At 37.6% G+C, this 22567-nt stretch overlaps 1 protein-coding gene across 1 annotated transcript; it reads right to left on the bottom strand.

Moving 5' to 3' along the window:
* Nucleotides 1–2521: 2521 nt before the first annotated feature.
* On the bottom strand, nt 2522–22192 carry LOC145618182 (uncharacterized). The gene is made up of 3 exons (XM_081672969.1): nt 19722–22192; nt 13896–19423; nt 2522–3182 (listed from the first exon to the last, which is right to left on the bottom strand). Exons 1-2 carry the CDS (start codon nt 22179–22181, stop codon nt 19304–19306), a joined length of 2580 nt encoding a protein of 859 aa, XP_081529095.1. The 5' UTR covers nt 22182–22192; the 3' UTR covers nt 2522–3182; nt 13896–19303.
* Between the last annotated feature and the right edge of the window lie 375 nt (nt 22193–22567).

The raw sequence follows: 22567 nt of genomic DNA, 5'->3' as shown, positions 1-22567 counted from the left end.
ACAAACCTAATACGAGTATAAGGCAAGCATAGGGGTCGAACCACAGAGAACGGTTAAACACCACCAAATGTTATCGACAATTAAGCTAGTCCAAAATAGGAGATAAATAAACTAAAGTCTAAAAATGCTAAAACAAGAAATAAAACATTAAGGGAAATGGTTTAGGTATAGCATTCACTTGAACACAAACAAAAGCATAGAAGTTGAATTAATTATGAACTAAACATGCTCAAATATCGAAATAAAGTGTCCAATCTAGCCGCCTTCCGGGGTCAATTGGCTTCTCCTAACATAGCCTCTATGTTTCCACATTAGAACCATATACTAGGAGGTACTATTAAATAACAATCGATACTAATGAACCTTAACTAAGTCAACTTTCGTTCCTTGTTAGCAAAGATTCACCTTTAATCAACTAACAACATGCATTTTGCAAGTATATTAAAGAATATCAAGCATATAAAGACTTTAATCACAAATAAATCAACTCTAAACCTAGAACATGCTCAAGATCCAACTACACCACAACCATCCCCTCAATGGGGAAATTACTCACTAATCATGATAATAACAAGATTAATCAACAAATAATCAAGAATCAACATGATCAACAAGCAATGAAGGAAAATCAAAATAAGCAAATAAAACTAAATACAAAAACAAAGAAAGAGAGTAAGAGGTTGCTCATTAATTGAAGATGAAGATTTGCAAAGATTCAATCAAGCTCCTTCTTCAATATCCAAGTTCATCAATGGAAAAACCCTTACTTTCTCTCTCTAAACTACTCTAATTCTAATCTAAACCTAGAGAGAGAAGCTCTCCTAAAACTAAATTAGAGAGTAGAAATAAAATTATTGGTGATTGAAAAGTTTTCCTAATTACCCTAGAAAATGGGTATAAACACTAAGCTAAAAAAAATAAGAAAAATAAATAAAGAAAATAAAAAGAAAAATAAAAGAGAAAGGAATAAGAAAAGGAAAAGGAAAATACAAAGAACAAAGAAAATAAAAGAAAAAGAAATAAAATAAACCCACAATTCTCCCAAAAACATCAGACCCTCATCCCCCTTCATTTCGTGGCTACTCTGCTTCCATCATCAGACATCACGCATCTTTAGCCACCCTCACCACCGTTCATCAACATCATCATCATCTAGCATCACCGAATTCTTAGCCTTTGGATTAATGGAAGGAATCGCAGCCGCTCAAATTCATTAATCCGTACAATCTCACACGCGAAACTCGGAGCGGCCGCTCATACTCATCGGAGCGTCCGCTCATACTCATCGGAGCGTCCGCTCTGATATTCTGCCACAAATTGGTGAAATTGAACCAAGAATGGAGCGGCCGCTTCAGAGGAGTGAGCGTCCGCTCTAAAGGGTATTGTGAATTGAGTCGAAATCGGGCTGATTTGGAGTTTGCGACTGGGCTGCGGGCTGGTCTGTTGCGGTGGTTGTTGATGGTGGTTCAGTGTTGGTGATTGGAGGTGGTGGCTGCTGTAATTGGTGCAAGGTGAAGCATGGGTTAATTTGTGGGAATGCGTGGCTGGAAATTAGTGTGATCGGAGGTGGTTTGGTGGTGATTGTTGGCGGTTTTGGCGGTGGCTGTGGTGTTGGTTACGCTACTAGGCGCGGCTGCAGGGGCTGGCGCTGTGGGTTGTGTTCGTTGTTGTTGCTGCTGGTGTTGTTGGTGGTTTGATTGATGCGGTTGTGATTGCTGGTGGTTGTTGTGGGGTTGCGCGAGTGAGAATGGTGGCGCGGCTGTTGCGGTTGGTGGTGCTGTGAAGGTGGCAGCAGGTGAGTGGTGTTGTGGTGCTGGCTGCGGTGCTGCTGGAGCAGCAGGGGAGGTGAGAGATTGTTGCGGTGGTGTTGTGTTTGTGAGGTGAGGGAGCAGGGGAGAAGCAGAGGAGGTTGTTGTGGTGGAGGATAAGGGGAATAGATAGGAAGAGTGTGGTGATGGATAAGGGGCAGCTAGAAGCTAGGAAATGTGCACACACTTGTTTCATCCCCGAATTCCGAACTCACTTGACATGAAACCCGGGACCCTACACACAAACCCGAGAAAGGAATTGGGAAAAAGAATAAGAATAAAATAAAATGAAAATAAATAAAGGACGAAATAAAAATAAAACCAAGACAAATAAAATAAAATAAATAAAATAGAAATAAATAAAAAAATGAAATAAAATAGAAAATATAAAAGAGACATAAAACTAAACTAAAAATAATTAAAACTACGCAAGCAAGTAGAATAAAATAAAATACGAAAATAAACTAAAACTAATAAAATAAAGAAGATAAACTAAAACACTCCAAAATCACCAAAATAAACTAGAAACTTTATTAAAGAGAAAACAAGAGAATAAAAGGTAAAATAAGGGAAAAATAAACACGAAATTAACCTAAACACTACCCTTAGGAGTGACATAAATATCACTTATCATCAATCAAACTTCAATTAATTTTCAATCAAACATCAAACAAACTTCAATCAATCAACAATAATATGGAAAACAAATGAAATCAATTGAAATCAAACTTGTATTGAAATAAAAAAGAAGATCCTTGCAAACTTTGATCTAAAGATCAATTACAATGAAGAATTCTTGAACAATCAACCAAAAACCTTGAATTTCTCTCTCTTCAATCCTTGAGTTTCTCTCTTTAGAATTCTAATAAAAAACTAACAAAATGAATTCTAATGTCCAGCATTTTTCTTCAAAAATAGAAGGAAATAACTATATATACAAAGAGGAGGTCAGTATTGACGCCCAAAAATAGACCCTCGCCGGTGCCGTCGCACATAAGAGAGAGAGTGGCGCGCACGGGAACATACCCAGAAAGGTGCGCCTGCACGCACTAGGTGTGCGGCCGCACTCGACTAATGTGCGGCCGCACACTCCCCGAGTGCGCCCGCACCAAACTGGGTATAGCCCAATTCTTCTCTTTTTCCTAGCTCAAGTGGTGCGCACATCCTAGATGATGATGATGAAGGACAAGGTAGGCAGCAACTTCCTTGGAATTCTTGAAGAATATAACCCATGAGAAGAGCATATACAAGGCCATGAAGCATGCTCCTTGGATCCCCCTTTGACTTGAAACTCTTTGCACAAGCATTAGGCATGAAAAACAATGAAAGACCATAGAGAGGAAGCTTGGGAATTCTTGGACAATCAATCACAACCTACAAACAAAAGATAAAAAGCAAGTAAAAGGGAAAAATAACAAGTAAACTAGGAAATGCATAAAATAGAGAAACTAACTACAAAAAGCATAAAATGAAGAAAATAAGAATAAAACTAAGGAAAACTAAAGAAAAGAGTAATAAAATGAAATGAAATTCATTCAAAAGAGATCAAATGAGTGCCATAAATGTCACTCATCAAATTCCCCCAGACTAAAGTTTTGCTCGTCCTCGAGCAAAACAAAGAGATGAGTGACATTTATGTCACTCCTAAGGAGTATTTTTAGAGTCTTTTCCGTGTTTATTTTCCCTTATTTTCCTTTTATTCTCTTGTTTTCTCTTTAATAAAGTTTCTAGTTTATTTTGGGTAATTTTGGTGTGTTTTATTTTATTTTCTTTATTTTATTAGTTTTAGTCTATTTTCCTATTTTATTTTATTTTATTTATTTCTATTTTATTTATTTTATTTGTCTTGGTTTTATTTTATTTCGTCCTTTTTCTATTTTCATTTTTATTTATATATATTTTATTTATCTTCTTTTATGTCCCAATTCTCCATTATGTTTATTTAGTTGTGTAGGATCGCTCTCGGAGGTCGGAGGTTCGAGGCAAATGCACAAGCTGCTGCTCTTCCCTAATTCTGCTGCCAGCTTATCCGTCACCACCCCACACCTTAACCTCCACCACACCAGCCCAACACCACAAACCAATTTGCTCCAACTCTCCTCCCCTGCTCCCGCCACGCAAAACCAACAGCATTAAACCAACAACAAATTCACCACACACACACACCCCACACACCACCAACAACCCCAATTACAACAATCAACACCAGCCCTCGCAACCACATCCATAACACAACATCAACACCACCAACCCGCAACTCCAACCTTACCAAAACCAACCACCAGTTCACTCATCTGCTGCCACCCTCACAGCACCACCAACCACAACAGCAGCGCCACCAAACCACCTCCAATCACCACCATTGAACCACCGTCAGCCGCCAGCAACAACCTCTAACAGTAGCAGCAAGCAAATCGCAGCAATTCGCCCCCAATTTCGATACCCTCTAGATCGGGCGCTCAACTATGTCGAAGCGGTCGCTCCATTTTTGGTTTGAATTCGCCAATTTGAGGCAGAAGCTCGGAGTGGACTCTCCGATTTGGGTTGCGCGGCCGCTCCTCGTTTCCATTAATTCTCATGTGACTTGCGCGTGAATGAGGGTTCTTATTGAAATTGAATGGCCACGATTGATGGAGAGGAGTAAGCTGCAACAAATGCCGTTGATGTTGATTTGATGATGACGATTGATGATGGAATTGGTGAGGCGTGTAGCAAGGGATCAAACCCCATTTGAGCAGCTAAATAATTATTGTTTTAATTATTTTCTTATCTTTTTATTTTTATTTCCTTTTTCCTTTCTCTTTTATTTTTCTTTTTATTTTCTTTTTATTTTCTTTATTTATTTTTCTTATTTTCTTATCTTAGTATTTATACCCATTTTTGGGGTAATTAGAAGGAACTTATCATCCATCTATTATTCTACTCTCTAATTAGTTTTTAGGAGAGCTTCTCTCTCTAGGTTTAGCTTAGGGTTAGGGTAGTTTAAAGAGAGAAAGTGAGGGTTTCACCATTGTTTAACTTTGATTTTGTAGAAGAAATTGATCATCTTTTCTATTGATTTACATCTTCAATCAATGAGAATCTATACCTCTCTCTCCTCTATTTTTATTGCTTTATTTTTATTATTATTTTAGTTGTTGGTATTGCTTGTTAATCATGTTGATTCTTGGTTATTTGTTAATTAATCTTGTTATTATCATGATTAGTGAGTAATTTCTCCATTAAGGGGATGGTTGTGGTGTAGTTGGATCTTGAGCATGTTCTAGGTTTAGAGTTGCTTTATTTGTGATTAAAGTCTTTATATGCTTGATATTCTTTAATCTACTTGCAAAATGCATGTCGTTAGTTGATTGAGAGTGAATCTTTGCTAACAAGGAACGGAAGTTGACTTAGTTAAGGTTCATTATTATCGATTGTTATTTAATAGTACCTCCTAGTATATGGTTCTAATGTGGAAACATAGAGGCTATGTTAGGAGAAGCCAATTGACCCCGAAAGGCGGCTAGATTGGACTCTTTTATTTCGATATTTGAGCATGTTTAGTTCATAATTAATTCAACTTCTATGCTTTTGTTTATGTTCAAGTGAATTCTATACCTAAACCATTTCCCTTAATGTTTTATTTCTTGTTTTAGCATATTTAGACTTTAGTTTATTTATCTCCTATTCCGGACTAGCTTAATTGTTGATAACATTTGGTGGTGTTTAACCGTTCTCTGTGGTTCGACCCCTATGCTTGCCTTATACTCGTATTAGGTTTGTTTAGGTTGTATAAATTGTATTTGATCTAGGGATAGACAATTGACGACGCGTTTATTCCTTTGTCAAATTGGCGTCGTTGCCGGGGAACGGCTTCCATTACCGTTGTGTTGTCTTATTGAGACTAGTCCATTGTATATATTTTTCCTTTGATTTATTTTTGTTCTCTTTGTTTTGTTTTTGTTGTTGAAAAATGGCACGTTTTTCTTTTCCTCAATATGATGGTGAGCCTTTTTATGTCTATTTCCATAGACTTGTAAAGTTTTTGAACTATAGTGGTTGTAATCCTTGTGAAGCTTGTGAGATTTGTTATTATGGCATGAATGAACAAACGAGATATGAAGTTGAAAGTAGGTTTAATGGTGAATTTCAAGCATTAACGGTTCATAGTGCTTGGAGCTTTTTTGTACGGTTCGCTAAGGATGTACGCAAATAGGGCATGTAATGTTGCTAATTTTGATTCTCAATGTGATAATAATTTTATTGGTGGCATGAATCCCCATGATTTGTCTTGTGATCCTATATGTGAACCTAGTACAAGTGATTTCAACTCTTTTTCTCGTGTTGTTGATAATGAATCTCATTTGCTTGATTATGCCCCCTTTCCCCAATATGATGATGCTCATGCATATAATGTGAATGATCCTCCCTCCTCATCTTCTTGTTCTTACAAATGATTTTCCTTATGCTTCTAATGAATCCTTTTATGAGGGTAATTCTATGGAAAATTTGAAGGAAGAGAAGATATTGAAGATAATGGAGATGATGGAGAGGTATAACGAGATGAGGGAAGTTGACAATAGGGAGGTGGAAGCTAGAATGAAGATACTTGAGAGCCAAATTCTCCAATTAGCCAACTCTCAAGAAAATGCCCTTCTTTTTTCTTCTCTTCCCCATATGAGTGAGGATTCCATTAGAGAGCATTCGAGTGATGGTGAAGGAGTAGAGAATGAAGAGAGTGTTGATTTTGAAAATCCTAATCCTCTTTCCCATCTTGATGAGTCTCAAGTGTATGTTTCTGACCCTTCAATCTACGAGTATATAGACTCTTTTGAGGTAATGTCCCACATATTTTTCGAGAGTCATATGAGGACTTATAGATTATTGGATGATTTCATCGAGAACGCTTCTTGGGACTTAGATGATTTTGAGATGAATCTACCTCCATTCATGCACGATTTTGGGACCTTGGGTTTTGAGACAGTTGAAGGAAAAGTTGTCTATTGTGGTGAAAAGGAGGATAAGGTTGATCCCCTTGGAGTTTTAGAGCTTGAGGGAGGTGTAGATGGTGAGTGCCCTTTGTTTGAGGACTCTATGATTGATTTTCATGCCCTCATTGGCGATGTGAGGCCTTGTGGTGAGGGAGTAGCTACCCCTTTTCCCGTTTCTCATATCCCTTTTTCTCTAAGGTTTGACCACATCCTTCCTTACCCTTTTTCTCTCCCTTCGTATCTCAAAGATCCTATTATGGAGCCGCCCTCTATGGATGATTTTCATGTCCCTCCTTCCATCATTGTTGAGGAAAAGAGGAATTTTGCCAACAAAAAAATTTGTGATGAGGATTTGCCTTTTTCCTTTTCTTTCCATTCTTCTTTTCCTTCTTCTACTTCTTACTTTCTTGAGTTTCCTTTCGATCCTTCTTCTTCTTTCTTTTGGCATCTCCTTCTTCACTTACGTGCAATGATTTGATTGCACGTTCTTATTCCTTTTTTGTCTATCTACACCCCCATGAAATGTGTAGTAGTGCATTTGACAAGCTCTTGCGTGCGTTGAATTATTATTTCCTAGAGCGGTCTCGCTTGGACGTTAAACAAGCCTTTGCGGGAAGTAACCCGTGTTTTATTACTTTCATTTTCTTTTGTTTTTAGATTAGATTTTCTCTCATGGACGTGTTTGTGTTCCTTGCTAGGTACACAACTTGATATACTCTTGCGCATTGGTGATGATCAAGAATCAAGGAAATGTGCCTCAACTTACCTATCATGTGGAATTCAAGCCTTATTTGTAGAGAGTGTGGCTCATATGAGGTTATTTCAGTTTTTTGTGTGATTTTGCATTTATCCCATATCTGGTAATATCCTTCTATTCCCTCTCTCTCTTACTTATTGTGACTTGAAGATCATGTGTTGGTAATGTTGGATTGATTTTTCCTTGTTTTCCCCTCCTTGGTTTCATCGTTTATGATTTGAGAGCTTGGTTTTATTCAAGCTTGGGGGAGGGTATTCTATCATGTTTGGTGGGATGTTGATTCATACATGGCATGCACTTGAGTATATGCATTTCCATGTTTTTCACGCTTTTGGAAAATCCAAAAATATTTTTGTTTACTTCAAAACAAGTTTAGCAAAATGTGTTTTGTTTGTTCTTATTTTGGACATTATATCTTTTGGATTTGTTTACTCTTGAATGCCTTTGTTCCTAAGTGGTTAATGTGTGCACGGTTTGAGAGTGTCATTGGTTGACTCTAGGATATTACATGCTAAGGTAGCTGGGTTAAGAACTTTTAGGGCGCCATGAAGCCTTAGTTCACGGGTATGTGGTAAGATGGTGTTTCTCTCTATAGTGGATTTGGTACCCTTAGTTGGTATTTGCTTAGTTATAATCCCGCGTGAGGTAACATTGTTCTAGCCTTCATCACCTTGTTGTGTGGCACATTTGGATCCTTAGCTATGCATGTCTTGATCCTTGTTTTGACTTATAGCTCCCAAGATCGTGACCGAAGCACTCTAGGGGAGGAAAAGGGAATTTCTTTCTCATTTTTCTTTATCTTCTTTTTATTTTGTTACAAATTTGATTTTCTATTTTGCATAAACCTACTTGCTAACCAGTTTGAGCCTTATGTTTCCCGCTCTTGTTTAAACCGCATTACAAACCTAGTGGCCTATGTTAACTAACCCTTATAGTTAGTGAAGCATTGGCATGTGAGGTTTGAGTTTTGAGAATGTTGATCATAAACAAGAAGCACTTTGAGATTTGGTTAAAGTTGAGCTTGTGATGAATGATGCAATTCATGAAAATCAAATGAAGTTTCAAGAAAAAGCCGTCCATAATTTGAAAAAGGCAAGGACAATGAATAAAGTTAAAAAAAAAAGAGAAAAAAAATTGAAAAGAAAAAAAAAACAAAAACAACAAAAATATTTTAGATGGTTTCATTTTCTTCCTTAGTTTAAGCATTGAGGACAATGCTTTGTTCATGCTTGGGGGGAATATTGTGTGTTTGTGTTGAATAAGCTTGGGGGAATGGCATTAGTGGTATTTTGCTTGATATTTAGTGAATTCTTGAGTTATTTTTGAGTGTCGGCCGCACTTTTTGCTTCACTTAGGAATTATCACCAAATTTAAAATTTTTACCCCGCCTTAACCCTTAGCCTTACGTTACAACCAATAAAAAGACCCTTAGACTCTAGTGAGTTAGGTCAAAAGAACGGTGGAGGGAGATAGACTTCAAACCTATGGAAAGAGTATGCATAGTTGAGACGTCGGGATTACTTTCTCAAAGTTTTTCATTTCTTTATCTTTTCCCGGTTCCTTCGTGGAATCTTGAGAAGCTAGCTTAAGGGTTGATTTGAAGCTAGTGGAGAGAACGTGGCCCGATTGGTTGGGGCTAGGGTGGATTGAGTCCTAAGAAGTTCTCTATTCTTAGCATGTGTTATGTTTCAATCAACCATTAACATCTTGGAACGTGCATACATTTGTCCATTTAGAAAGGTTTGCATTCATTAGTACTTGTCCTTATCTCTTGTCCATATATGAGCTTGTGTTTTGCTTTTTCTCTTCGTGTTTCTTTTCCTTTTCCTTTTGTTGCCTTGCCTTGGCTTTTGTCGAGATTTGTGGGGTAAGCTCTTTGGAAACCCTCACGAGACCTCACTCGTCCTCATAGGCGACTTTGGGGTTTTAAGGGCTTGTTGTAGCTAAAAACAACCGTGATTCCTACGACAGTGAGTTAGTGTACATTCTTTCTCTTTGTTTCTATTTTTGTTTCTTTTGCTTACAATACTTCCTTCTTGTTCTCTTTTGTCTTAGCTTTGCTCGAGGACGAGCAAAGGTTTAGCTTGGGGGAATTTGATGAGTGACATTTATGTAACTCCTAAGGAGTAGTTTTAGAGTCTTTTCCGTGTTTATTTCCCTTATTTTCCTTTTGTTCTCTTGTTTTCTTTTTAATAAAGTTTCTAGTTTATTTTGGGTAATTTTGGTGTGTTTTATTTTATTTTCTTTATTTTATTAGTTTTAGTCTATTTTCCTATTTTATTTTATTTTATTTTATTTATTTCTATATCATTTATTTTATTTTATTTGTCTTGGTTTTATTTTATTTCGTCCTTTTTCTATTTTCATTTTTATTTATTTATATTTTATTTATCTTATTTTATGTCCCGATTCTCCATTATGTTTATTTGGTTGTGTAGGATCGTGCTTGGAGGTCGGAGGTTCGAGGTCCGAGGTTCGAGGCAAATGCACAAGCTGCTGCTCTTCCCTAATTCTGCTGCCAGCTTATCCGTCACCACCCCACACCTTAACCTCCACCACACCAGCCCAACACCACAAACCAATTTGCTCCAACTCTCCTCCCCTGCTCCCGCCACGCAAAACCAACAGCATTAAACCAACAACAAATTCACCATACACACACACCCCACACACCACCAACAACCCCAATTACAACAATCAACACCAGCCCTCGCAACCACATCCATAACACAACATCAACAACACCAACCCGCAACTCCAACCTTACCAAAACCAACCACCAGTTCACTCACCTACTGCCACCCTCACAGCACCACCAACCGCAATAGCAGCGCCACCAAACCACCTCCAATCACCACCATTGAACCACCGTCAGCCGCCAGCAACAACCTCTAACAGTAGCAGCAAGCAAATCGCAGCAATTCGCCCCCAATTTCGATACCCTCTAGAGCGGGCGCTCAACTATGTCGAAGCGGTCGCTCCATTTTTGGTTCGAATTCGCCAATTTGAGGCAGAAGCTCGGAGTGGACGCTCCGATTTGGGTTGTGCGGCCGCTCCTCGTTTCCATTAAATCTCATGTGACTTGCGTGTGAATGAGGGTTCTTATTGAAATTGAATGGCCACGATTGATGGAGAGGAGTAAGCTGCAACAAATGCCGTTGATGTTGATTTGATGAGGACGATTGATGATGGAATTGGTGAGGCGTGTAGCAGGGGATCAAACCCCATTTGAGCAGCTAAAGAATCGAAGAAGGAGGGGGGTCTGATGTTTTGGGGGGATTTGGGTTTTAATTATTTTCTTTTCTTTTTATTTTTATTTCCTTTTTCCTTTCTCTTTTATTTTTCTTTTTATTTTCTTTTTATTTTCTTTATTTATTTTTCTTATTTCCTTAGCTTAGTATTTATACCCATTTTTGGGGTAATTAGAAGGAACTTATCATCCATCTATTATTCTACTCTCTAATTAGTTTTTAGGAGAGCTTCTCTCTCTAGGTTTAGCTTAGGGTTAGGGTAGTTTAGAGAGAGAAAGTGAGGGTTTCACCATTGTTGAACTTGGATTTTGAAGAAGAAATTGATCATCTTTTCTATTGATTTACATCTTCAATCAATGAGAATCTCTACCTCTCTCTCCTCTATTTTTATTGCTTTATTTTTATTATTATTTTAGTTGTTGGTATTGCTTGTTAATCATGTTGATTCTTGGTTATTTGTTAATTAATCTTGTTATTATCATGATTAGTGAGTAATTTCTCCATTAAGGGGATGGTTGTGGTGTAGTTGGATCTTGAGCATGTTCTAGGTTTAGAGTTGCTTTATTTGTGATTAAAGTCTTTATACGCTTGATATTCTTTAATCTACTTGCAAAATGCATGTTGTTAGTTGATTGAGAGTGAATCTTTGCTAACAAGGAACGGAAGTTGACTTAGCTAAGGTTCATTATTATCGATTGTTATTTAATAGTACCTCCTAGTATATGGTTCTAATGTGGAAACATAGAGGATATGTTAGGAGAAGCCAATTGACCCCGGAAGGCGGCTAGATTGGACTCTTTTTATTTCGATATTTGAGCATGTTTAGTTCATAATTAATTCAACTTCTATGCTTTTGTTTTTGTTCAAGTGAATTCTATACCTAAACCATTTCCCTTAATGTTTTATTTCTTGTTTTAGCATATTTAGACTTTAGTTTATTTATCTCCTATTCCGGACTAGCTTAATTGTTGATAACATTTGGTGGTGTTTAACCGTTCTCTGTGGTTCGACCCCTATACTTGCCTTATACTCGTATTAGGTTTGTTTAGGTTGTATAAATTATATTTGATCTAGGGATAGACAATTGACTACGCGTTTATTCCTTTGTCACAAAGCAAGAAAGAACAAGGGTGAAAAATTTATTGAAAATGAAAAAGAATGACTCAAGATAAGAATATACACTAAGACTCACTGTCGTAGGAATCACGGTTGCTTTTAGCTACAACAAGCCCTCTAAACCCCAAAGTCGCCTATGAGGACGAGTGAGGTCTCGTAAGGGTCTCCTAAGAGTTTGACCCATAACTCTCCACCAAAACATCAATGAGGCAAACCATGAAAATAAAAGAAAAGAAAATGAAAACAAACCTTTGCGAAATGAACTCACATAAAGACTATAATGCAAATGAATGACAATCTTTCTCAAGTAGTTAAGGTATGCACTTTTCAAAATATCTAAGGTTGATTGAAACATAGAGTATGCTAGGCATAGGAACTAGACATCACAATCCACGTTCATCCCAAACAATCTTACCGCGTTCTCCCCACTAGTCTCAAATCTCCCCTTAGTGAGTATCCTAATGATTTCTCGAAGGAACCGGAAAAAGAATTATTTTTAGGCTACTCGACAATCTTGACTATGCATCCCCTTTCCTTAGGCAATGACCCATGATGCCCTCCCCCCAATAATGACTCAACTATCTAGGTCGAAAGGTCTTTCCCCAAGGTTGTAACGCAAGGCATAAAGGGTGAAGGTAGGCTAAAATTTAAAATTTGGTGATTTTCCTAAAAAGTGAAGCAAAAGGGTGACCAATCCTTAAAACCACAATCAAGAAATTACCAAACAAAAACAACACCCCCAAGCTTACTTGAAGCTATACTCACAAAGAAATATATACAAAAAGCGTACACGCTTCTCCCCCAAGCTAAAATGAAGCATTGTCCTCAATGCTTAGAAGCAGAAAAGAATACATCAAAATATTTTGAATTTTTCACTTTTTCAATTTTTTGTGTTTTTTTTACTTGAAAATGCAATGTCCTTGCCTTTTACTTAATTCGGACGGCTTTTTCTATAAGCAACTTATTTTTCCATGCCTTTTATGAAGTAAGACGGCTTTTCTCAAATATTTGCCATTATTCACAAAGAAAATGATATCACAAACTTGCATTCATAAAAACCAAAACTCCAACTCAACCACCACAAACTCCATCTCAAATGATCATTTTGCTTCACAAAAACCAAGAAATGTAGAAAATGAAACAAAAGGTCAAATAACTAAAGATGTGGCTTGAAAAGAAGCGAAAAGGCTCAAATGGTTGCAAGAAGGCAAATGTAAACCCAAAAATAAAGAAAAAACAAAATATAACAAAAATGAAAAATACCACCCCGAAAAATGTGCCTTTGTCCTTCCTAGATAGTTCGGTCTCGGGTCAAGAATCATACATCAAGCATTATTAGATTAGGTTTGCATATTCAAGGATCCACGCCGTTCATACAAAGAATGTTGAAGGCTAGAAAAACAAGTAACCTCACAAGGATGTGGCAAAAACTCAACAATGGTGTCAAATTGACTATAGGGAGCAACTACCAAGCATGCCACAAACAAGTAGAATCCGGCTTCATGATCCTCCTAGTTCAAACCAACTACCCTAGCATACACCTATCCTAGAGTCAACCAAACATAGTCTCAAACCGTGCATACCTTTACAACCTAGGAAGAAAATCATGCAAAAGACAAGTCCAATGTACAAAGTTCATTTCATAAGAAAAATGAAAAATAACGCCTCAAAATCTCATCACAAATAAAAAGAAAAGTAAAAGAAAATAAAAGAAAAGGAAAGTAAAAGAAAATAAAAGAAAAGAAATGGAGACATAGAAAAGGAAAAATAGGAGAAATAGTATGAAATGGACTAGAAAGCAAGTTAAACACATAAGAATCCCAATCGACAAACAAGTGATCGATCGACATCATCGTCATCGATCCCAAACACATTACGTGTTAACAAGCATCCATCCTCAAACCATTCAACTTCTCTTAAACTAATCCTATTTTATGCAACCAAGGAAAATAAAGAGAAAAATAAGAAAGGTCTCACCGGGCTCCAAGCTTACCAAAAATAAACGAAGCAAATAAAAACCACCTCGTTGCATTCCATGTCCAAAAGCTTCTTCAAGAAACCAAGTGAGAAAAAGAAATAAAAGAAACTATGAACAAAGAAAATGGTTAGTAACTTCAAAACAAAGAAAACAAATAAAAGGACACTAAACTAAGCAAAAAGTATATACAAGTAAAGAAAATAAAAGCTAAACTAATCAAAGAATAAAAGAAAGGAAGCTAAGAAAGGAAGAAAGTCTAAACTAACTAAAGGACTAAACTAAACTACAAGATTTGGATTTGGTACGACTGTCGCGTGTCTACCAAATATAAACCTAACTAAAACCTCCTAAAATGTAGTAGGGTAAGCTAGGGTCGATCCCACAGAGAATTGGATTATCAAATTATTACTTGTGTAAGTTAGAAACCCCTGTTTTGAAGAAACAATGATATTATCTAATAAATAAACTACTGACTAAATAACAAATAAAGCACGGAGAAGTAAACTAATAAAAATTAAAATACGATAAGATCAAAAATAATGAAATAGGGAATCGGGAGATGTATTATAGCATTGGAGTATCAATTGTTGCTCATCGAATTATACGAATTACATTAATATCTTAATGTTAACCAAGGAACACAAACAAGCATTCAAAACTTCCCTTAATTGCATATATACCAAACAAGCTCTCGGAATATTGTCTAACTAACTAATAATCTAGAACAAGATCTCTAGACTCGATTAATTAGCCGCACTAATAACAAAGAAGTAGTTAACTTAAGCCACGAGTCTCACAAGCTCGGACTTGTGCAACTCAAAGGGTTGATAATCTTAGGTGTGAGACAAGTTTTAGTCACCAATCAAACACCTAATCACTACTAATGGTATTAGCTAGGACAATTACGGATCACAAGCTAAAATTCTAGTCGTCAAACTAACAAATTATACTAAAGATGGTCGGTCTCAAACATAATCAACTAGTTCGTAATTCAAGCGGATTATCAAACCAATTAAGAATATAAACATAATACTCAAGGACTACAACATATCAATTCTCACAATCAAATAATCCAATGCATAATTAATCTCCCTACCTCCCTAATAATTTAGCCTGACATATCAAATATTGAGGTAGCTATAATATAATGCATAAAAATCATAATCAAACTAATTAACAAAACAAATAAACGAAAATAGAACTAACAATTAAATTAATCTAGCAAATTGAATTGTATACTAACTAAGTATACTGTCGCATTCAAGCAAAGAAAGCAAAGTGAAAGCATTGACTTTCATTATTATTCTCCAACAGCAAAATTAATACTACTACTTCAAGATAAACCATGACTCACAATTTAATGAAAAAAATGAAAACAAAAATGCAGTACCAAATCTTCCAGTGAAAATCGATCAGAGTAAACACAAACTTAACCGAGTTGCCTTCTAGTCCGTCTTGCTTATATGAAGCTCTTCGCTTTGCTGCTCTCTGTTCGTTGCTAGATGTCCTCCCTCTATTTCAGATAAACTCCTCCATTTATTGGTGAAACCTAGCCCAGAAAAATCCCCAAAAATATGGATCTGATAAATCCCAAAAACTCCCCTCCGAAAGATAAGATACTAGTCTTCGATTCTTCTCAGCAGCTCCGGGTATCTTGCTCCAATAATTATCCAATTCCATCTCTATCTTCTCTATTGTTATGATTGATACCCGCACAAATCGCTCCATGGTTTACGAGTGAATGAAACTCTTAGTTTCCCACTCAATTTTCTTTTGCTTTGCTGAGTGAAACCTTGGAGTACCTCAAGGCCCATGTGTCTATTTGCACTCAAATACTGTTGGGCTTAAATTATGTGACTTAATTTAGTCTTATGACCTCCGCTTCTTTTGATCCAAGTAGTGGCTAAATGCATTTTGCTACCATACTCTTCTTTCCTACAAACAAATAAATAAAAATAGTAGTATCTCGTATCCGGGAAAGAAAATATTTATAATACTCTTAAATCATCAAATGTCGATATAAAATCAAGAGTTTAATCTATAAAAATAATATACTTTTACGACTCTATCAAACTCCCCCAAATTTATAATTTTGTTTGCCCTCAAGCAAAAATATGAAATTACAAAGGAGCTAGACTCTTGATGATATAACAATTGGCAACTTGACATGTTCCAATCAATCCACTTTGCTCAATAACAACTTCAAGTCAAGTATATATGCAGGTAGAAAATTAATTTCAAGGATTCATGAACCAACATATGAACTCTTAAAACAATCACAGCCTAGTTTCCATCAACAAGGTAGCTGAATAACTCAAAAGATCATTAGGACTTGATTCACGGAAATGGGGACAAGGTAAAGTGCGGTTTGCAGAGTAAGAATAGTAGAGCAATAATAATCATCATGTATACAGAATAAAATCCCGCAAACTTTGAATCTTTCTCTTTTTTTTTTCTTGTGTTTCATGACTCTTAATGCCATGTATCTGTCAAGCAACCCAGTGACTCCCGGTCCAGTTGGCCCAAGGCACCAGGTGTTAAGATACCCCTAAGGATTTACTAACTCGAGTTACTCAATCAAGACACATAAACATCACACGTACATATATGGGCTTTATTTATTTATTTTTTTTTTTAATTTTTTTTAATTTTTTTTAAGCCCGTACATTGGTACGCAGAGCCTTCAATATGAAACTTTTTGAATAAATGAACACCACCTGATCAAATCATCATTATAATAGCAACAATCCACTGCAATCCTTCAATGTGCTCTACTGAACGTAGGGAAAAGATTCATTTTATTTTTCAGAACATGACTCATATAGGTAATCAATAGAGTAGGCTAATACAGTTCAAATCGGTTTTACTAATGGCTCATGTCATTTGTAAGCTTTTCCAGCTAGCTTATGTGGTGCAAAGAGCTTAATGCCTAAATAATTTCTTTCTTATTATAACACCACAATATTGACTTCCATCAGGCTGGTGACTGCTCAAAGAAATCATTTTTTTTTTTTCAAAATTTTTTTTTTTCTGCATACATACAAGTCTATAAGCCAAAGTTAAGCATTGTAGAGTGGATATGGAATCATATATGCAAAGCATTGTCCAAATACAAACTGCCAGACTCAATACCATACCAAGAAACAAAGCTGAATGCACTCCCCCCAAGCTTAATTCACACATTGCCTTCAATGGGTGACTTAAAGAATATAAGAACAGGATGAATAAAGGGGAGAAATAGATAGAGAGAAGGAAACGAGCTCACCGGATGCAGTTGGCAAACTATGAACATTGATTGTGTAGCTAGCCTGGCCTGATGGCATCCCCTAAGCTTGGTCTGCCCACAGTATCATGCTGCAAACACTTTCGGATATGGACAGGTGTTGTTTCAGCTCAACTTGACTCCACCAGCAGTTGGTTGTGTTCCAGTCAATTTCACTTTCATGCAAAAACAAAATCAGAGTAGAATTAGTTTCTAGAATATAAAGGGCTTTAAAAAAAATTAGAAGCTGATGGAAGAAAACAGAAATATAAACTTGAAAATAAAATGACAAAAACAAACAAAATAAATTTGGGCTGCCTCCCAATAGGGCTTTATTTATCGTCGTTAGCTCGACGCTTTTTCTGCATGCTAGTTGTCATAATTTGGAACTTCCAGCTCCATCACTTCAACGTTTTGGACCTGATAACCCTCATAGTACGGCTTGAGTCGATGACCGTTCACCTTGAATTCCTTCCCCGTGTCCTCACTACGAATCTCCACCGCACCATGGTCATACACCTTGGTAACAACAAACGGCCCCACCCATCGAGAACGGAGTTTACCAGGAAAAGTTTAAGCCGAGAATGGTACAAGAGAACTTTCTGTCCCACTGTAAATGTCTTTCTTGTGATGTGCTCATCATGGAATGCCTTAGTTTTCTCCTTATAAATTCTCGTGTTCTCAAAAGCATCATTTCGGATTTCCTCTAGCTCTTGCAACTGAAGTTTCCTTTGCTCACCGGCTGCATCCATCTCCATATTGCATTGCTTCACAGCCCAAAAGGCTTTGTGTTCCAATTCTACTGGAAGATGACAAGGTTTGCCGAACACTAGCCTGTAAGGGGACATCCCAATTGGTGTCTTATAAGCTGTTCCATACGCCCACAAAGCATCGTTAAGGCGGAGGCTCCAATCTTTCCTGTTTGGATTCACAGTCTTCTCGAGAATGGACTTGATTTCCCGATTGGAAACCTCTGCCTGTCCATTTGTTTGTGGGTGATACGCATTGGACACTCGATGAAACACATTATACTTCTTTAACAGAGCTCCTACTGTTTTGTTGCAGAAGTGTGTACCCTTGTCATTGATGATGGCCCTTGGAAATCCATATCTAGCAAAGATATTTGATTTCAAAAATTCTGCAACAACTTTAGAATCATCAGTACGGGTGGCTATAGCTTCCACCCATTTCGAGACATAGTCTACAGCTAGCAAAATATATTGAAAACCAAAAGAAGAGGGGAAGGGTCCCATGAAATCCATACCCCAAACGTCGAAAATTTCACATATTAAAATGGGGGTTTGGGGATTTCATTCCTAGGACCTAGTGTACCTGTTCTTTGACAATTATCACAAGTCTTACAAATTTCATATGCATCTTTGAATATAGATGGCCAGTAGAATCCACTCTCTAAAACCTTGCGTGCAGTTCTCTTAGGCCCGAAATGTCCACCACATGAATAAGAATGACAGAAAGTTAGTATTGAAAGAAACTTAGAGTCAGGTACGCACCTTCTAATCAATTGGTCAGCACAATACTTCCAGAGATACGGGTCATCCCGTATGTAGTATTTTGCTATGCTTCGCATCCGGTCCTTTTGTGCTTTAGTGTAGCTTACGGGAAATTTCCCGGATACAAGAAAATTCACTAAATCAGCATACCACGGAGTTCCTGAGATCAAAGCATGAAGTTGCTCGTCGGGGAACTCTTCATTAATTGGAGCTTTACCTTCATCTGCTACAACAATTAACCTGCTCAAATGATCAGCAACACTATTGTCAGAACCTTTTTTTATCTTTTATTTCAACATTAAATTGCTGAAGCAATAAAATCCAACGTATTAGCCTAGGTTTTGATACATCCTTTGACCATAAATATTTTAGCGCTGCATGATCTGTAAACACAACAATTTTAGTACCCAATAAATAAGACCTGAATTTTTCTAAAGCAAAAACTACAGCTAAAAGTTCTTTCTCAGTTGTAGTATAATTAACTTGAGCCGCATCCAATGTCTTCGAAGCATAGTAGATAGCATGGGGAACTTTTCCAACTCGCTGACCTAGCACTGCCCCTACAGCATAGTTAGAAGCATCGCACATCAGCTCGAACGGAAGCTCCCAATTAGGAGGTTGTAGAATAGGAGCAGTGACCAACTTGTCTTTCAGCTTGTCAAATGCTTGCTTACAGGCCTCATCAAAATGGAACTCCACATCCTTTTGGAGTAGTCTGCATAGTGGCTGCGCAATCTTAGAGAATCCTTCAATAAACCTGCGATAGAAACCTGCATGGCCAAGAAAAGAACGAACTTCCCGCACAAAGGCGGGGTAAGGCAGAGAAGAAATAAGGTCTATTTTAGCTTTATCAACTTTTATTCCTTCAAAAGACACAATATGGCCTAAAACTATACCTTGTGGACCATGAAATGACATTTTTCAGAATTAAGCACAAGGTTAGTTTCAAGACAACGTTTAAGAACTAAAGTGAGATGCTCTAAGCAATTATCAAAAGAAGCCATGTACAGTGAAATCATCCATGAAAACTTTTATAAAGTTTTCAAGGTAATTTGAAAAAATGCTTACCATACATCTCTGGAAAGTCGCTGGAGCATTACACAATCCAAATGGCATACGACGATACGCAAATGTGCCATACGGGCATGTGAACGTCGTTTTTTCTTGATCCTCCGGAGCTATAGGAACCTGCACATAACCTGAATATCCGTCAAGAAAACAGTAATAAGCATGACCAGCAAGACGTTCTACCATTTGATCAATAAAGGGTAAGGGAAAATGATCTTTTCGAGTCATAGAATTAAGTTTCCTGTAATCTACACAAACTCTCCACCTATTTTGCACTCGAGTAGGAACCATTTCTCCCTTATCATTCTCCACCACCGTAACTCCCGACTTTTTCGGGACCACTTGCAAGGGATTGACCCAAGGGCTATCTGATATAGGATATATCACCCCTACTTCAAGAAGCTTCAATACTTCTTTCTTTACTACTTCCATCATAGGTGGATTAAGTCGTCGCTGCACTTGTCTCACAGGTTTAGCTCCCTCTTCTAATAAAATTCTATGTTGGCACATAGAAGGGCTAATCCCTTTAATATCCGCAACTGTCCACCCTAAAGCTGTTTTGTGCTCCTTGAGAACTTGCACCAGCTTTTGCTCTTGAGTCGGAGTTAGGTTACTCGCGATTATGACTGGAAGAGTGTCATTCTCTCCCAAAAATGCATACTTCAAGTGGTCAGGCAGAGGTTTTAACTCCACTACAGGTGGCTGTACAACAGAAGGTAAAAGTCTGTTAGATGTGACAGGCAATTTCATAAATTTATCTGCATACCTTCCTTGCTTATTTGGAAGCACTTCCAAGGAGGAGAAAGCTTCCTTGACATCATTTTCAAGCTCAAAATGTTCCTGCAGGTTAGTGTATTTCACTTTTTCCACAAGTTCAGTCAAAACAACATCTAATGCATCATGACCAGAGAGAAAAAATACTTGCTCAGTTAGTGTATCAATAACATCTATACTAGAAACAGATTCACAATCAGAGGGGTATCTCATGGCATCAAATAAATTAAATCGGATAACCTCCCCATCAAATTCCATGGTCAAAATCCCACTATGAACATCAATCTTGGTTCTAGATGTTTTTAGAAAAGGTCTCCCTAATAAGATTGGCGTTGCATTAGAGGATTCATCATTTGGCATATCTAACACATAAAAATCAGCAGGAAACACAAGTTCATTTACTTGTACTAAGACATCGTCAATCACTCCTAAGGGATAAGTATTAGAACGGTCAGCAAGTTGAATAATCACACGAGTATCTTTTAAAGGTCCTGAGTTCAGAGCTTTATAAATAGATAAAGGCATCACATTAATAGAAGCTCCTAAGTCTAACATGCATCTCTCATATCTCGTGTTACCTATTCTACAAGGTATAGTAAAAATACCTGGATCCTTGCACTTGGGAGGAATTTTCCTCTGTAAAACTGCAGATACATTCTCACTTACACTGACCTTCTCATCTCCATTCAGTTTTCGCTTGTTAGTGCACAAATCCTTCAGAAACTTTGCATAACGCGGCACTTGTCTAATGGCTTCTAGTAAAGGTATGTTCACCTCTACCTTGCGAAATACATCTAGCACCTCCTTTTCCATCTCTTTCTTCTTATCCTTAGAAGTTAACCTGCTAGGGAAAGGAACAGAAGAAGAAAAATGGTCAGTTTTGGATGAAACAACATCACTTACCTTAGAGGGCTGCTCATTTTTTTCTGGAACAACAGTCTCCTGTTCCTCTTGGTGTTCTGCTAGCGTTTCACTCTTGCTTTTTTCTGGAACCTCCAGCTGCTTGCCACTTCTAAGTGATATGGCGCTTGCATTCTCCTTCGGATTTCTCTCTGGTTGGCTAGGCAACTTGTTAGAATTCTGAGCTTGGAGTTTTTCCACTGTGTTAGCTAATTGAGAAACTTGGTTCTCTAAGTTCTTTAGTCCACTTCTTGTTTCTTGCTGAAAATTCAAAGTGTTGTCAGCCATTGCCTTCACGATTTCTTCCAGAGACATGCTACCAGATTGTGGCTGGGAAACTAGCTGATTTTGAGGTCGCGACTGATATTGCGGTTGTTGGTGAAAACCAGGTGGAGGATTAGATGCTTGTTGTTGCTGGAAAGCTGGTTGTCTGAGGTTGGAGTTGCTTGCCTGCTGCTGAACATTGCCATATATCAGGTTTGGATGATCTCTCCACCCTGGATTATAAGTCTGAGAGAACGGATCATAACGTCTTTGTTGCCCCTGAACACCAGCAACAGAATTCACTTGTTCTTCTTGCATAGTAGGGCACATATCAGTTGGGTGCCCTACTGTCGAACATATGCCACAAACTTTTTCTTGCCCTTTCTCAATCATCACTCGCTCTACTAAGGAAGTGAGTTTAGCTAATTGTTGCTCGAGGTTAGAATTCACCACTTCATTAACTTGACGGACAGAACTGGACTTGATATTTCGACCTCCACGATACTGAGAGTTTGCTGCCATGTTTGCTATCAGTGTCTTCGCCTCCGCGGGTGTCTTATCAACCAATGCACCGCCACTTGCAGCATCAATTAGGTTCCGATCTAATTCCGTGAGCCCTTCATAAAAGTATTGCACTAACAACTACTCACTAATCTGATGGTTAGGACAGCTGTCACATAGCTTTTTGAACCGCTCCCAATACTCATGAAGTGTCTCTGCATCTTCTTGTCGAATCCCACATATTTCTTTTCTAATGTTTGCTGCCAAAGATGTCGGAAAATATTTTTCTATGAATTTTTCTTGCATTTGAGCCCAGGTTGTGATGGTTCCTGCAGGCAGTCCGAACAGCCACTCCTTGGCAGCATCAGACAAGGCAAAAGGAAATGCCTTCAACTTGAGCTGATCGA

This window comes from Chenopodium album, chromosome 26 (genome assembly GCF_948465745.1).
Source record: "Chenopodium album chromosome 26, dcCheAlbu1.1, whole genome shotgun sequence".
NCBI lineage: Eukaryota > Viridiplantae > Streptophyta > Magnoliopsida > Caryophyllales > Amaranthaceae > Chenopodium > Chenopodium album.
The sequence above is the reverse complement of the archived record's forward strand: the minus strand, read 5'-3'. Positions and strand labels throughout refer to the sequence as shown.

What these genes read in the sequence shown, in the direction of transcription:
- LOC145618182 (XM_081672969.1), bottom strand. Translation starts at nt 22,181, where the DNA reads ATGGCAGCAAACTCTCAGTATCGTGGAGGTCGAAATATCAAGTCCAGT. An exon ending in CGACTTTCCAGAGATGTATG is followed by an intron (nt 19,424 to 19,721) that starts GTAAGCATTTTT and finishes TTGGCCATGCAG; the next exon opens with GTTTCTATCGCAGGTTTATT.